General features: G+C 35.8%; 1 protein-coding gene across 2 annotated transcripts in view; it reads left to right on the top strand.

Moving 5' to 3' along the window:
* Window positions 1–17,208, top strand: part of SPOCK3 (SPARC (osteonectin), cwcv and kazal like domains proteoglycan 3) — a 328,026-nt gene that overhangs the window by 230,044 nt on the left and 80,774 nt on the right. For both annotated transcript variants that reach the window (XM_070415434.1, XM_070415435.1), the window contains exon 5: window positions 6,097–6,220. In XM_070415434.1, the coding sequence (XP_070271535.1) occupies window positions 6,097–6,220 (124 nt within the window). The remainder of the gene's footprint in view (window positions 1–6,096; window positions 6,221–17,208) is intronic.

Raw genomic sequence — 17,208 nt, 5'->3', positions numbered from 1 at the left:
AAGTGACTCCTTTGTCTTCCAAACTTCAAAGCCAGGAGAAATCCCAGAAGTAGGGAAGAAGTGGGTATTTGGCCCAGTCATTTCTCCTAACGAAGCAGCTGTCATGGGAGCAAGACAGAGACTCAGAATTAGGGGAGCATGAGTATAGGTTTTAAAAAAGATAACCATATGGGCTGTTAAATACAATTGATAAGTGATATTTAAAGGGAGTATGTGTGACACAAACCTGTAGAAAAAGTGTTCTTGGGGGATCAGAAAAAATTTACAATAGAAATGGCATGAGATGAATAGATATTGGTCAAATAAGCTCAATGTTGTCCTTATTACTTCCTAACCATAGGAAAACCTCACTCCAAGCCAGGCCTATCTTTTTGTTCCCAAACTAATTCTAAGATCCATGAATTCAATGACTCTATCCACGTGTTATCTCCAAATTGTAAAATAATTCTTGAACACATTGTCGAGTATATTCATGAATAAATATATGAACAATATTTAGAAGGGTGCATAGGTACTATTTGTAGGTTAAAAGATAAAAAGTTATTTGATGAGCTAGTGATGGGGTTTTGACAGTGCCTAATTCATGTCCTAGAGCAGTGATGGTGAACCTTTTGAGCTCAGCGTGTCAGCATTTTGAAAAACCTTAACTTAACTCTGGTGCCGTGTCAGATATAGAAATTTTTTGATATTTGCAACCATAGTAAAACAAAGATTTATATGTTTGATATTTATTTTATATATTTAAATGCCATTTAACAAAGAAAAATCAACCAAAAAAATGAGTTCGCGTGTCACCTCTGACACCCATGTCATAGGTTCGCCATCACTGTCCTAGAGTGTGCTAGGTAAGTTATAGCTATAAGTAACAATATATTATAAATAAAAGTAATACAAATATTTTAAAAGGCCTCTCTGATAACTTTTTATATATGCTACCAGTTACCAAGATAGCACTCCTTGAAGAATGTTTCCTTGTCTGGCAAATCTTACTTTATTCCTGATTTCACCAGAAGACATCAACACATGCTTAGAAGTACATACTTTCAGGACAGGGATTAAAATCTGGTAGAGAGAAAAAAACTTAGACATCTGAATTTTACTAGTTAACTTGAAAAATATCGTGAAAGCTAATGTGTAGAGAAGACTTTTTACTCTTCGTCTTTTCTCTTTGTCTATAAATCAGACTCAAGCAAAACGTGGTAGCTTTCTTTCTCCTTTCTAATTTCTATAACTTTCCTTTTCCCATGAAGCAGTAAGCAAGGAAGAGGTCAGTAGCAATGACTTCCATGAAGACAAGACATGGAGAAAAAGTTCTGTTTTCCCTCCCTGAGTTTGGGATGACCTTTAATGATTGTTTTCTTAAATAAATGGTGATATTTAATGGTTGAATGCTTCTGATAATGCTTTCAGGTCTATTTATTGAACAGTAGTGAAATATTTGCTTCTGTTTAGAAAAACAAAAAAATCAAAAGAATGTTTCATAATCAAGACATATTTTTATATATAAAATATATTTTGAATAATCAGTCTTTTCCCCATGTCTTTTGGTAAAAGTTACTTAGTTTCATGTCATTTTCTTTTAGGTAGAATATTTTTCCTTTTAAGCTGCATATCTGTCACTGTTATTTTTTAAATGCAAACACATTTTTTCAAATATAGAATCTCCTTGACCTTTAAGAATCACACATTTTTGTGAACTCAAATTTTAGTCCTTCTTTGCTCAGTGCTGACATTCTAGAACTGTTTAAGGTTAAAGTAATATCACAGTTAATGGTTGAAAGCTTGCTTTATCTATGAACATAAATAATTTTAAAAAATTAAGAATTTCCGGATTCTTATTTTGAATATATGATGTTATACGATGTAGACTTAGCAATCATATTAATATGCTCATATCTGGAGTGAAATATACCTGTCAACACATTTAATAGAACCAATTCACATATTCCTCTGTACTGATTTTCTAAATCAGAATAACATATATGGTGTATTATTTATTATACCATGTAAATTTCAGGTTTAATTAGCCAGGTATAGTCTCTAGGCAACATTTATTTGTGGTAGTGAATCTTTCTTTAAATAAAATTTGAAGCAGCTATGCTTTCATTTCTTTCACTTGTTAATATAATTTATATTAGGAATAGATTTCAAAGATATATTTTATTAATCAGTCCTTTCACTGTATTTTATTTTTTTCTATCACTGTATTTTAAAATATGTCTATATGTGGACTTTTTGGGAAAATCTTTGTTCTTTGTAAAATATATGGAGCAAGTAGATATTCATGTTGCAGAATTAGCTGTGCCAGCTCATTTTTATGTATTTAACAATATTTTCTAGAATGAATTAAGATTTACTTTTTATTTTTATGGTATCTCTTTTACTTAAAATTAAAATTGATAGATCATCTATTTTATTTCATTGCTCAAATTATTGTCATACCAAGTAGGGAAATCATATAAAGCATACTGTGGTCACTATAGTTTTAAAAAGTTCTGTATGCCTGATAGAGCATTCTAAATTTCTTTTAATTTTATTGCCTCAAAAGGTAATTTAGTGCACTTATACCATCTGTTTATTTGTAATGCCCCTGATGGAAAAGGTAAGGGCAGCCTTATTTCTTGAAGAGTTATGGCCTATAGGGAAGCAATCATGACTTAGCAGCTGTGTCTTAAGGAAGAATTCCTCCACAACTCAGGCAGAACTTATAAAAACAACAACAACAAACATGACTCCTTAAAGAAGTTTAAATGTTAGATATATTGAGAAGTCAAGAAATACCTCAAGTTGCCTTTAGTTGAGATTTACACAGAATATTTCTGTTCACTTGAATGCTGTTTTTTATCAGATTACAATCAAATTCTTCTGCTGAAGCAAAGTCATTAAGAATTACGTTAATATAGGTGCATAGAGAGAAAAGCAAATACACCTACAAAATTAGGAATTAGATACTAATGTTTCCCTTGTAAGATAAATACATAAGAAATACATTGGCATTTTATTTGGTTTGCATATTTGTGGTCTAAAGAATGAACGTGTATAGTGTGTGATGTCAGATCCAGGAACTGTAAGATTTTAGAGAAATAAGTAATATGAAATAATTATTTTTATGATTTATTGACAATGTCCCTTATGTTGTAATAGAAGTATTATTTGATTCTTAGGTATGCTTTATGTGGAAAAAAGCATACCTCTTTAAACACAACCTACTTTTTATCTTCCCTCTTTCATTAGTTATCACAAGACAGGGCTCCGTCCTTATCTTTCATTTGCCACCTTGAGATAGCTGAGTTTTGCAACTTCAGCATTCCTAGCAATCTCTTGCTTCACTCAACCTCATCCTTCACACCATAACAATATATTTGTTTCACTTGATAACAGTAAGTCAAGTTCTAAAATTATAATATGTAGCCAGTATACACTGTCTGTGCATCTAGTTTTTGAGTGCCTTCATATTAGTAGTTTTATTAAGGATTTATAGACTCATGGAATTCTCAGGATCAAATGATCCATATGATGAAGCTTAGCATTGTATAAATGAAGAAATTAAGACCTAGGGAGGTTTCTGACTTGCCAAGACTAATAAATAACATGCTCACATATGAAACTTAAATCAAATTGGAATGAGATTTTTTTCTGCTAATCATTTTGGTAACATCATTTATGTTCTTTCCAAAGTCAATGTACATCCTAACACATAGAAATCATGTTCAAATTATATTTTTAAATTACACAACATGATTAACTAAACATAAAACCAAGTATCATACTTGATTAAACAGATGTAGCTGTAATTAAATTGTAACTATTAGAAAATTAAGAGACTGATGTACTTTCATACATGACTGATGCTGGAGATTCATACTGAGGACCAGAATGAAAGGAAAAGCAGGAAGACAAGAAGGTAGCTCAGGGACAAGAAGATGGTATGACTCAACTGCCTCAAAACCAGTCCTGTAAAGAAGCACTAGCAACGGTATAAATTCATCTTTGTTAGTTTAATTTTCAGCTATTAGAAACATAATTACATGTATATTGGTGTGAAACTACTTAGTGCCTTGAATGGCAGAATATAGTGTATTTGTATATAATATATATATCAGAGATAGATAGATAGATAGATGATATATAGATATAGATATAGATATAGATATAGATATAGATATGTATTACAAATCAAAGATGTACATAAATCCAATTCTGATAAAGTACCTTCTATTGATTAGAATCCTGAACTTGGTAATAATTTCTCCTGATGTATCCGCAAAGCAGATAATTTGCATAATTGTATGCCTTGTTTTGATTACGCAGTGAAAGAAAAATACAAGTAGAATATTTTATTTCTTATTTCTCTTTACTCCATTTCTATAATTTATTTGTTTTGAAGTGGTATAGGATACTGTTTCAAGTTTTCCAGTCATTGTTTTAATTTCCATTAGAATTTTGTACCAATTAATGAGTAATAGCAGCATGGTTATTTTCCCTTGTATCTCTTATGATGTGAACTCTGTGGCCACGCAAGATTTTAAAGTGGTCTTTTGGCAGAATTTACAAAATTGAAATAAAGAAAATGCATTTGGGAATTATGATAGGTTTCATGAAAATCTTGAGAGAGACAAGCAATGGGAGGCAGGGAGGAGGGAGGAGAGAAAATAATAGACACTAAAACATATTTTAATTGATTTTCAGAGAGAGAGGGAGAGAAAGAGAAACATTGATGTGAGAGGGTAACATCAATCTGCTGCCTCCTGTTATGCCTTCCTCCCCCAAACCAGAGCCTGCAACTCTGGCATGTGCCCTGACCAGGAATCAAATGGGCAACATTTTGGTGCATGGAATGATGCCCAACCAAATGAGCCAGGACAATAAACATTTTTAAATTTGAAGTACATAGTTTGAACTTCTTTTCCTATAAGGAAGATCCTTAATATATTTCTTAATAGTCTTGGGGATTGCTTTTTTGTGTGTTTAACTATTAATGACAATAAAATTTAAAGCAAAAAAAAATCAAATGTGTCTAGTAAATCTTTTCCCTTCATGATATAGACATTATAGTACACTCTATAAACAACTTTATGGGTGGGTACTGATTTACTAGAGAAGTTCTAAATATTCTTATTTTTAGGCCCTTTACTAACCCCCTCTATGTAAATTGCGCACACGTTACATACAGAGCAATAATTCAGTTTAATCAAAATTGAAAAACAAGCCCTAGTCGGTTTGGCTCAGTGGATAGAGCGCCAGCCTTCAGACTGGAGGGTCCCAGGTTCGATTCCAGTCAGGGGCATGTGCCTTGGTTGCGGGCACATCCCCGGTGGGGGTTGTGCAGGAGGCAGCTGATCGATGTTTCTCTCTCATCGATGTTTCTGACTCCCTATCCCTCTCTCTTCCTCTCTGTAAAAAATCGGTAAAAATATATTTTTTAAAAAAATGGAAAAACAAATAAATGTAAGGGAAGGTAGCAGAAGAGTATGGGTTTCCCCTAGTCATTCTAGATCAAAGCCTAATGGATCTATTTGGAAGCATCTCTACACAATAAAACGAGGATTGGCTATCACTAAGCCTGCTAATTTGGCTCTCTAAATACTGGCTTTTGTAACGGTGTGGTTCTGGATTGCTCTTGCCTCTAAGGTAAGCTGCTTCTCTTTCCAGGCACGTTGGGTTCACCCTCCGGATTAGTGTCTGTTTTCTGAAACTGCTCCTGATGAAATACTAGGGTGGCTATTAGGGAGTCCCAGTTGTGTGAGTCCTTTATTGCTGAGCAATTGTTGTTTCTGTTTCTGAATCTATGAAAAATTGTCAAACTATAAATTAAAACAACAAATCCAAATAATGAAATATAACTGGTCCATATGTAATTAGCAGAATATTCTAAGGACTATCTCAACATTTTATTGCAGAGAACCCTTGGTATATGAAACAACAGATTATAATGAAGGACACTGTACAGATTAATAGGTTGTAAAGGAGGAAAATAGTTTCAGATTCTAATTTACCTTCAAGGTTTGGAGTGACAGCGGAAACATGTGATGTTAACATAAATGTATTTGTTTTTAAATAAGTGCATTAAGTCTGGTTGTTTTACTTTTTTAACAGTATGAAAGATGCAGGAGTAGGCCATAAGCAATGGAGGGGCCCCGTATCATCCACCTGCAAACAGTGCCCAATGGTCTATTCCAGCCCCGTTTGTGGTTCAGACGGTCATACCTACTCTTCACAGGTAAAGAATCTTATAGTCATTTAGTATGAAATACACAACTCAGATTTATGACTAAGTGCTTAAGTCTATAAGTTCTCTAATGTGATCATACAAATAATTTTTAACTTAAAATAATGTGGATAATCTCACTGATTTGAAATATGATTCAATATCTGTTTGTTTCCCCTATTTAAGAATTTTTAAAGTTTTGAAATGCTGAAGTTGCCAACACTCTGAACCCTCAAAAATTAAAACCAACATTTCCTTAATTGCTGAGAGAGATCAGAAAGGGATCAGAAATTATTACCATGCATATAATAATGTTAATATTATTATTATAACATATCATTAGAGGTACAATCTGTCAATATCATTGCTACTTTTATCTCATGTTATTTCCTATATTACTTTATTTAAGCTTCCAAAAATTGTTTTTAACAAATGAGAAAACTAAGGATGAGAAAGATAAAACAAAATTGTTGTATTTAGCTGACATTGAAGGAAAGATTTAATGTCTTCCTTGATTCGGTGTTCTCTCCTCTACATTAATCTGCCTCCATATTTTATTCAAATACTAGAGGCCCGGTGCATGAAATTCACGCATGGGTAGGGTCCCTAGGCTTGGCTGGCAATCAGGGCCGATCAGGTTCCCCGCCACCCCACCTCCCCGACTCCCCACCTCCTCCTTCCCTCACTCCCTCAGCACCCTGCCAACACCACTGGTCACCTTCCATGCTCTGCACTGCCTCCTGGTGGTCAGCGCTCATCACAGTGAGCTATCGAACTCGGTCTCACAGTCAAACTCCCAAGGGGACAATTTGCATATTAGTCTTTTATATATATAGAATTTGGAGTTTTTAAGATTTTGGAGTTTGTTTGCTTTTTGATGTGACAAATGAATATAGACTCACAACCTCTTAGCTGAAACTTGGGAACACATACATGTGTATTGTTATGTAAAATATGTTTTAAAAGCATAATATGTAGTATCTCCAGTGGGGCCTTACCCTATAATTAAGTACACTAATATATCTTTAAGGAACCATATGAATATGCACATTAAATAGGATATATAAAAAGAATAACCTCACCTCAGTTCTTTTCTGGTTTTGCTTACTGCAAAGTAAGTTCCAAAAATTTGGGGCTATTTAACATTTTGTTCTGTGGGTACCTCTTTATGAACCATACTTTGTCTTGGTGAATATTTTTCTAGAACTTCCGCTTGCATTTTACAGTTTCTAATCTTGATAAGAGCATTACAATGATAAGATTGATTAATTCAGTCAATAAAAATATCCATAGTACCTACTGGGTGCCAAGTACTGTGTATTAATTAAGCCACCATATACCTACTTGATAAAGTTATAAGCCCTTGATTTTGGTGAATATTAGCTTTGCAGGCTTAGAAAATTCATGCTGTCAGCACAAGGGAGAATGAATCTATCTCATATTATCACATTCCACAGGATAAGGGTGTGCCGACCATTATACTAATTTATTAAATTACAACTAAGGAAGTGTCTTATAATATTCAAACTGGTAGGTAGAGGAACATGGGAAGCCGATTTTAATCATAATTTTACTGATGAAGATTGATAACTGAACAAGTTGCATCATGAGACAGATTGGCTTTATTACCGGCATCCAGCTGAGACAGATGCATGTCTTTCTCAACAGTATAAACATATGTGCCAGTGGTACTGATAAGTTTGCATCCAGAGTGCCATGGTCTCTGGAGAGGGCTGGCATTAGTCTAGCACCTGCTTGTTTGGGGCTCTCTTCAGGATGCTACTAATAGATGATCGGTTATTTCACAATTTCGTTTCAAAGTATACAGAGTTACAATCACAAGTGATTTCCATCTGTTGAGACCATATGGGAAGCATTGTTTGATGATTTTAGAGAAACACAATTAGCATACTCCCACTTGAAACTAAATACACCTATCATATGTAGATTAATTCCCATACATTTCTAATTCCATGGGGTTTCCTCATTGTTCTTCTTTATATCTGGCACACTCTGAAGCCCAGATTACAAACCATATGCTCTTATTAATATTGTCAATAAATGTATGTTGAATAATCCATTCTTGAATTATTAATTTTATATTTTTGCTTATATATCACTTTCAAAGCAAACTCTGTTCTACAGGGCAAATTTAAATTAACAGCTTTTTGGGACTTGTAGGCATTTAAGCTCACAATAATGGTGAGCCCCAAATCCTAAACTCAGTGTGGTCCATGAATCTCCTTGCTCGAAGTTTCTAATCCCTCAGTGAGTAATCCTTCCATGATAAAGATTAGTCAGAAGGCCAGGTACTATCAGTCCAGCGAGTGTGACCTCACAACTAGGAAAAAAGCCCAGTCCTGTTCTCCAAGTCTTATTATGGCTCTGTATCTACAGGAGCACTGATATACAGGGTTTTTTGTGTTTTTACTATTATAAAGAAATAGAGGCCCAATGCACAAAAATTTGTGCACGGGGCGGGGGGATCCCCCAGCCCAGCCTGTGCCCTCTCGCAGTCTGGGACCCCTCAGGGGATGACCACCTGCTGGCTTAGGCCCGCTCCTGGGGGGATTGGGCCTAAGATGGCAATCAGACATCCCTCTGGCAGCCCGCAGCCCTTGGGGGATGTCCACTTGCCAGCGGGGAGAAGGCCTAAACTGCAGTTGGACATCCTTAGTGCTGCTGAGGAGGCAGGAGAGGCTCCCACCACCACTGCTGTACTGGCAGCCATCAGCCTGGCTTGTGGCTGAGCAGAGCTCCTCCCCTGTGAGAGTGCCCTGACCACCAAAGGGCAGCTCCTACATTGAGCGTCTGCCCCCTGGTGGTCAGTGTGTGTCATAGTGACCAGTCATTCCCAGTCCTTCTGCTGTTAGGGTCAGTTTGCATATTACCCTTTTAGTATATAGGATAGAGGCCTGGTGCACGGGTGGGGGCCAGCTGGTTTGCCCTGAAGGGTGTCCCGGATCAGGGTGGGGGTCCCCCTTGGGTGCCTGGCCAGCCTGGATGAGGGGATGATGGCTGTTTGCAGCTGGTCACACCCCCTTCAGGGTGGGGGTCCCCACTGGGGTGCCTGGTCAGTCTGGGTGAGGGGCTGAGGGCCATTTTCAGGCTGGCAGGTGACTGAAGCTCCCAACCTCTCCTTTTTTTCTTTTTATTCTGGGATTTATTTATGTTCTATGGCTGTCACTGGAACTGAGAGCCGGCTTTAGCTCTGAGGCTCAGCTCCAGCTCTGAGACCTCAGCTGCTAAAAGCAGGTATCTGAGTTTGTTTGGCTTCTATAATTGAAACACTGTTGCAACTCCAGCTCTGAGGCCCGGCTGGCTGAAAGCTGGTTTCTGGGGTTTGTTTAGCTTCTATAATTGCAACATTGTTTCTTAGAGTGCAGCTCAGAGGCCGGCAGTGGCAGGCACGGAACCTTGGCTTCCTCCATCACTGAAGCAAGCAAGCCTCCTGTTCGCTTCAGCTGCCTGGCTGCTGGCCGCCATCTTGGTTGGCAGCTAATTTGCATGTCGCTCTGATTAGCCAATGGGAAGCGTGTCGGAGGTATGGTTAATTATCATGTTTGTCGATTATTAGATAGGATACTAGAGGCCCGGTACACGAAATTCATGCATGGCGGAGGGGAGGGTCCCCTCAGCCCAGCCTGTACCCTCTCCAATCTGGGATCCCTCTCGCAATCTGGAACAACTGGCTCCTAACCACTCACCTGCCTGCCTGCCTGATGCCCCTAACTGCTCCCCTGCCAGACTGATGGCCCTAACTGCTCTCCCCTCCTGGCCTGATCACCCTAACTGCCTATCTGCTCTCCCTTCCGTTCCGTGCCCTTCGGACCCCTGGCGCAGGCATGCTGAGAGCTCTTTGCCATGACCCCATCCCCGTCATGATTGGTCATTATGTGATGGTGTCCTGCACAATTTGCATAGTCCTCTATTATTAGTATAGATTCCTATTGGTTCTATTCTAGACCCACAATCTTTCCTCATTACCTTCAGTTCAGTTTAGAGAGCAGAAATTGCAAATTATATTTCCACTCTACAACGTAAGTGGAGGTGAGGTCATTGCAAAGTACAGTGGGGCCTTGACTTACGAGTTTAATTTGTTCCGTGACGGAGCTCATAACTCAAATTACTCGTATGTCAAATCACTGTGACGTTCGCTGTGCCAACTAGCGGTGGGGTATCTGAAGCTGGCTCGTAACCTGAATTTTTTTGAGCTTGCAACTCAAAGCAAAAAATCGGCCGAGAGACGGCTCATATCTCAAAAAAACTCGTTAGTCGGGACACTCGTAAGTCAAGGCCACACTGTGTAGCAGGGCCAGGATGGGTTGAGACAAAGGGTATCCAAATGAAGACTTCAGGCAAATGACATACTAGGATATAATTTTAGAAACTATGTCTTATTACACAATGTGACCAATTTTGAATAATTATTTTACTAGAGTTCAAACTCTGAACTTGTCAATTTGTCTAGAAAATCCTAAGCTAAGTATTTAAAACTGTATACACACAAAACAAACAAACAAATAAACAAAACAACAACAACAAAGGAACAGATGAAGAGCTATGGAAAAATAGATTTGCTTGAAAGAATATTGGGACTTTTGTAAGTTCATGAGAAGTATTTTTGTAATATTATCTGTGTTTTATTTTCCTGTTAAGAAAAGTGATTGATTTTTTTAAAGAAATTCACTTAATCTTTCTTTTTCAAAGAACCAATCTTTTTTGAATCCTTTTAAATTCAGCAGTGCCAGAAAAATCAAAACATAAGTCTGTTTAAGGTTAATTGGAGAGGTAATCACTCCTTAAACTGACACAAAGGATGAAGGTCTTTGTTTCTTTACTTCAGGCAAAGTCTATTTTGATTGTATTGTCAGGCATTAGTAAGAACTAAGAATTGTTCTCTGATACAACATCTGTGTTAGACCATGGCTATATCTGTCACTGACTTGTGTAAATTGTATATTGCATTTGCTGAGCAGAAGTCAATAAGTAATATTAATGTCTTCGAACTCAGCTGGGCATCTGTAACATAAATTCCCTGGGGGCAACATGTTGGATGACTTTGAACACTTGATTCTATCATATTTAGTCATGGAGTGCTTGCCAGTTGAACTGAATAATGGTGAATTCCTAGGCATAACATTGTTTATAAGAAATGTGTGTGTGTGTTTAGGGAAGGACAATAGAAAGCTTATCATTTTATACTGGCTCCAGAGACAATACTTTAGTTGTTTGGGGTGAGGCCCTGTGAATCTGAATTTTATAAGCTCCCTGAAAATTTTTACATATGCCCATTTTTGAAAAGAACTGTTGCTTTTATACAAGAAATCTTAAATATGAGAGTTTTAAAAAATATAAAATAGAACAATAAGTTTATCATTAAAGAAGAAACATTTATTTTTTATTGCAATTTGAGAAAATTCCAGTTTACGTTTCAACATTGTCCTATTATTTGTTCATCTTTAACTGTTTTCCATATTTGGGGTATTCTGTTACTTTCTTTTAATAATAGTTCCTGATTCTAGTAGCTATATGTACTTTTTGAAAGATAGAAAATTTCTTACACATCACCATTTTGATGTGTTTGCCTCTATTTGTATTGGGTGTTTAATGGTCCTGTCTACCTTTTCTTGAATACTTTGTCTGAGCTGAAATAACTTTATGTTGGAAGATCAACAGTCAGAGATATATGTGCACTGTTTCTGTTTGAACTGCTTTTCAACAAAAGCTACATTTTGCTTCTGCTTGGGTATGCCAACTTGATCAAGATTACAACTCCAGTGTATTATCAGAATCATTGGGATAAGCTCTTATTAAATCATTGAGTATCAAAAGAAATAATGAGTTAACTTTATCATAAAAACTCATTTGAAAAGAACTCAATAGGACATCTAGGACCAACTTCTACACAAGTGTGCGAGTCCCTGATAAGATACCATGTTCTGTGAGATAAACGTCCATTTTTGAAGGCTGTTCTAATTGTCAGAAAAGCTTTTCTCTCTTTATATTGATTTGGCTTCCAACACTCTCTAATACCCCCTCAGGGACATATCAATGCACAAAATACATATTGTATTTTCTTTAGTTATTGGAAAAATATGAATTTCTAAATTTTCCATTTAAGATGTAACAAGAAGCTAAAAGACATTTTGCAAAGCAGACTAAGGGCATAATATTTTATAATTTTTACAAAACTGTATTCCTGGTCTTTCATATGCATTTTACATATTTATTTACATAAAAAATTTTTTTCTTAGCTCACCTTCATTGAGTATAGGCCATGCAATGTTTCATGGAAACCCAGCCCATTAATTTGTCTTAATATTTGATCATATTAAGTCATATCTAATAAAGTTATATAGTTATGATATTAATATATTTGAACTGATTTTAGGGACCAAAAAGTGGTGAGCATAAAACTCATCTGACAGAAATGAGAAAGTTTGCAGTTAAAGTGCTCCAGATGCTATGGGCATCGGTTATTTCCTTACAAGTTGACTGAAAAAGAACTTCCAGATAATTTTTTGTTGTGAATCAGAAAATATTAATTCAGGCTCTGACCAGTGTGGCTCAGTGGGTTGGAGCTTCGTCCAGTGCACCAAAAGGTCCCCGTTCAATTCCTGGTCAGGGCACATTGCAGATTCAGTTCATCATGCAGGAGGCAGTGGAGCAATGTTTTTCTCTCTCTCTCTCTCACTCTCTCTCTCCCACTCTCTCTTTAAGATCAATTAAAAAAACTAATTTAGGAGAAATTAATTAATATGCTCCTATACTGTAAATATTACATGTTTGGATTAAATATCATTACCAAGTAAATGTGAAATATGATATTTTCAGTTGAATTTGAAAAATTATAAATAATCACTGAATTATCATAATGTCTAAACATTTCTTAGAAAATATTGAGTAAAAATGAATTATAATTATTTTGTTTTTTAATCCTGGATTTATTTTATCCTCAGAACAGTGGATGTGCATGAAATATAATATGTTGAATAATTTAGTGTTTTTTCATTTACTAATTCATCATTAATGTATTTAAATGCACACGTATAGCTAAGGAAATAATCATGTATAGTGATGCATGATTTATTTTCAAAAAGGAAGAAGAAAAATAAGAAAATTATATTTAAACATGAAAACTATGTGCCATTTCTATATAAGTATTCTTATAACAAACTAACTATAAACATTAGATTTATTATGTTCCCAACTTTGGCCTACATGGACTACTGTCAAGAAACTCTGAGCAGGTTGATCAGATTTCATGTTAATTCAACTGCAGTGGTCGGCAAACCGCGGCGCGTGAGCCGTGTGCGGCTCTTTGGCCCCTTGAGTGTTGGCTCTTCCACAAAATACCACAAAATACCACGTGCAGGCGTGCATGTACAGTGCAATTGAAACTTCGTGGCCCATGCGCAGAAGTCGGTATTTTGTGGAAGAGCCACACTCAAGGGGCCAAAAAGCCGCATGTGGCTCGCGAGCCGCAGTTTGCCAACCACTGAACTAGAGGACCCAGGTGGCTGAATCAGAATTGAGTTTGATTCCCCAAACCCCCTTTGCATAGGCTGCTCCTTGGAGAGGACAGCAAACAGACCAGCCTGCAATTACTGTTAAGGGAATGAAAGAAAAATCCTGAATGTTTCAAATAGGTACCCATAACCTCTTTTCATCCTGTTAATTCCCCAGGAACCAGCTGAGAGAGTATGTTCCCTTTCTGGATACAGAGATATTCATTGACTAAGCTGCCTTACTAAGGTGAGGGAGGTAGACTCTGATATAGTTTTCAGTAGATATTTTGAAGAGACCATCCCAATGCTTGCAATATCAGATACTTGTGGACAATGAGGAACATGGGAGGGGCATTATATATCTTGCCTGTCAGCCCATTATTGAATAGATTTTTTTATATAAGTTCTCACAATTGTCCAACAATGGATAGTCCCAAAAGTGAAACATGTGACACTGATTAGTGACAAAGAACACAAGGATGTGGCCAAATGGAACTGGAATAGCAGCAGCAGAGTCTGAAAAGTGTCAAGAGAGACTTACAGCTGAAATTGATTCATTGGGTTTGTGGAGCCCCAAAGTAGGAAATATGATGCAGTTTGCTGGATGGCTTATAAATCAGTCTGTTGGTTTAACTGATATACTAGTCAAGGACCAAGAAGAACGTCCAAGGGAAGAACATACTCTTTCCAATACCCCAAGAATCTATGTGGGAGCTGGGACTAATATTTTGATGATCAGCAGAGTAATGGATAAAACTGCTTAACACAGTGATTGACACATAGTGGTGACCCAAAGAAAGCAGTCGTTTATAAATTGTGTATTTTGTAGTTACAGCTGATTTGTATTTTTGGTTGTTCTGCATAAAGAACTTATAGCTGATAATTTATTTATACCATTGGGTTTATTTTATATGTATTACTTTAGTGAATGTTTAAGTAAACATTCCTAGAGAAATAGGAAAGAGATCTTGAGAGTTGAGTTAATCTATTCATTATCTTGCAGTGGACCAGTGCCTAAATATGGGCTTCTCAATCTAGAAATGAGTGACATCTGAGGTCAGATAACACTGTATGTGGGGGAGCTCATCTGCACATTGAAAGATGTTTAGCAGCACTTTTTACCTCTATCTAGTAGACACCAGCAGATCTCCCTCCATACTCTAGTTGTAATAACCAAAAATGTCTCCAGATGTCCCCCAGCTGAGAACCTCTGATTTAAGCCATCTACCATGGCCATGGGGAGTCCCTGGCCATGAAAACCTGTAACAGTAGACTTTCCAGTGTTTGCTGACACTGATTGTTGAGTTTTCTGTGGGAAGCTCAGATGTCTCCTATTTAGGTCATATTTTCTTCATTGTTATGAAAGCAAATGACTTTCACTTATAAGTGTCAACATGTACTATTGCCGAAACCGGTTTGGCTCAGTGGATAGAGCGTCGGCCTGCGGACTGAAAGGTCCCGGGTTCGATTCCGGTCAAGGGCATGTACGTTGGTTGCGGGCACATCCCCAGTAGGAGTGTGCAGGAGGCAGCTGGTTGATGTTTCTCTCTCATCGATGTTTCTAACTCTCTATCCCTCTCCCTTTCTCTCTGTAAAAAATCAATAAAATATATTTAAAAAAAAAAAAAAGAAATAAGTGTCAACATGTACTATTGAAAAATCATCCTGCAGGCTTGCTTTTCACAATAACTCATAACTTAAGTGTTCTCAGTACCCAGGTTCTTAATCAGGAATGCATTAATCATGTCTTTCTCTACTGTATTTGCATTTGGGGGTAATTATAGACTAATGAGTATGCCCTTTATGTGATATTTTGCTTCACTTATACCTTTATAAATATTTCAGGTTGTGATAATTAAGTAAATTGAACATTATTAATTGGAAATGCAATCAGTGGATGTAGCTAAAATTTCTAAAATACTGCTTTTGATATCCTGTTATTCTTTGAATAATATTCTTCACAAATACTTTTTTCAAAATCAATCCATAAGTAAATAAAACTAAATGGTTTTCGGACTGCAGGAAGCTAAATTCATATAACTATACACATGGTGTGTATTTGCTATACATCTGATTCTGTTGCTCTCTACAGAAACATATAAAAGAAGCGTTCAATAGAATCATTCGGAAGAAAAATTGTTTCCCTTATGAAGTAATTCTTTTGCATAGCTGTAACTTCATCATATGAAAATCTTAAAGACAGCTTTGAAATTTTGAATTTATAATTATGTCAAAGAAAATTAGCCAAAAGGTAAAACTTGATGATAATGAAATCAAATTTTTATAAAGATTGTGACTTTTTTATTGTTAATTATTTGTTTAATAACATTACAAACAATCAATGATCAATTTTTGAGCAAAAAATCATTCCTCTATTTAATAAACTAATAGCTCATGTATTTTTGCTGTTCAAGTATTTCTTGAACTTTCATTTTCTTGGAATAAAAATATCGCTGCTAAAAATTAACCACATTTAAAATGTGAATGAGTATAGAATAACAGCTTTGAAGGGAGCTAACATTTTCAAATTTCAAAATTTAATATTAGCTACAATTAATATTGACTTTTGGCTTTATCTGCTCATATGCCACTTTTAATTGCCGCTGAACTTTTCTTAAATTATGTCATGAGTCAGAATTTTATTATGACAAAATTTAAGGTTCTGAAATATGAAGTTAAAAGAATTTACAGGAAAGAATATTAAATTTGAAGTCTCAAAGTTTTATATAACTTATTTGGCTTTCATGAAAGCACTCATCATTTCTTAACTATGCCTACTTTTGATTTGTTATAGGGAATTATTAATTACATTTAAAATGTATTGTGACTTTATATGACAAGATCGTTTCTTAATTATTGAAATATTGAATAATTAAAAATGATACCTTTAAAATAACTTACTCCTCCAAAAAGGCCCACTAACCATTACAGATATATTTCGAGTGCAATAATTTTTAATCATTTGTTGTGGGGCTAGTTAAGAATTTTGCCAGGGAGAGTTATTTGACAAAGAGAAAAACAAAACATGCTGCACAGATGTGAGTAATCTGATTAGTCATTGGGTGGATTCAGTGCTCTTGGTATCAGCTGAAGCGGAATTAAATTAGTCACTGGTGCATTTGTCGATGGGAGCCAGAAAGTCTGCAGTATTTCTTCTTAAAATAATTTGTACTGAGTAAATTATGGGGGTAGCCACTAAAGAAATCACATTACTTTAGAATTAGCAAAATCAATTTCTTTTAGGGGAGGAAGATCGTTATTGCCTCTTTAAAGTATGGAGTAGTTTTATAATTTTTAAAATCGTATCAAATGTGCATTTATAAAATAATATCTTAAGAATGATTTATGAGTATTGTGGCTTAGAATACTAACAAAGAGTACTGTTTACAAAGAAAATCAAACCAAAACAAAACTAAACAAAAAAAAGCGTTATGTGCCTTAGTAATTTTGATCATTTACCTTTAATTTTATTCAGCTTTGTTAACATTT

This window comes from Myotis yumanensis, unplaced genomic scaffold (assembly GCF_028538775.1).
Source record: "Myotis yumanensis isolate MYYU_CA2020_CCGP unplaced genomic scaffold, mMyoYum1.0.hap1 SCAF_5, whole genome shotgun sequence".
Classification (NCBI taxonomy): domain Eukaryota; kingdom Metazoa; phylum Chordata; class Mammalia; order Chiroptera; family Vespertilionidae; genus Myotis; species Myotis yumanensis.
The sequence above is the reverse complement of the archived record's forward strand: the minus strand, read 5'-3'. Positions and strand labels throughout refer to the sequence as shown.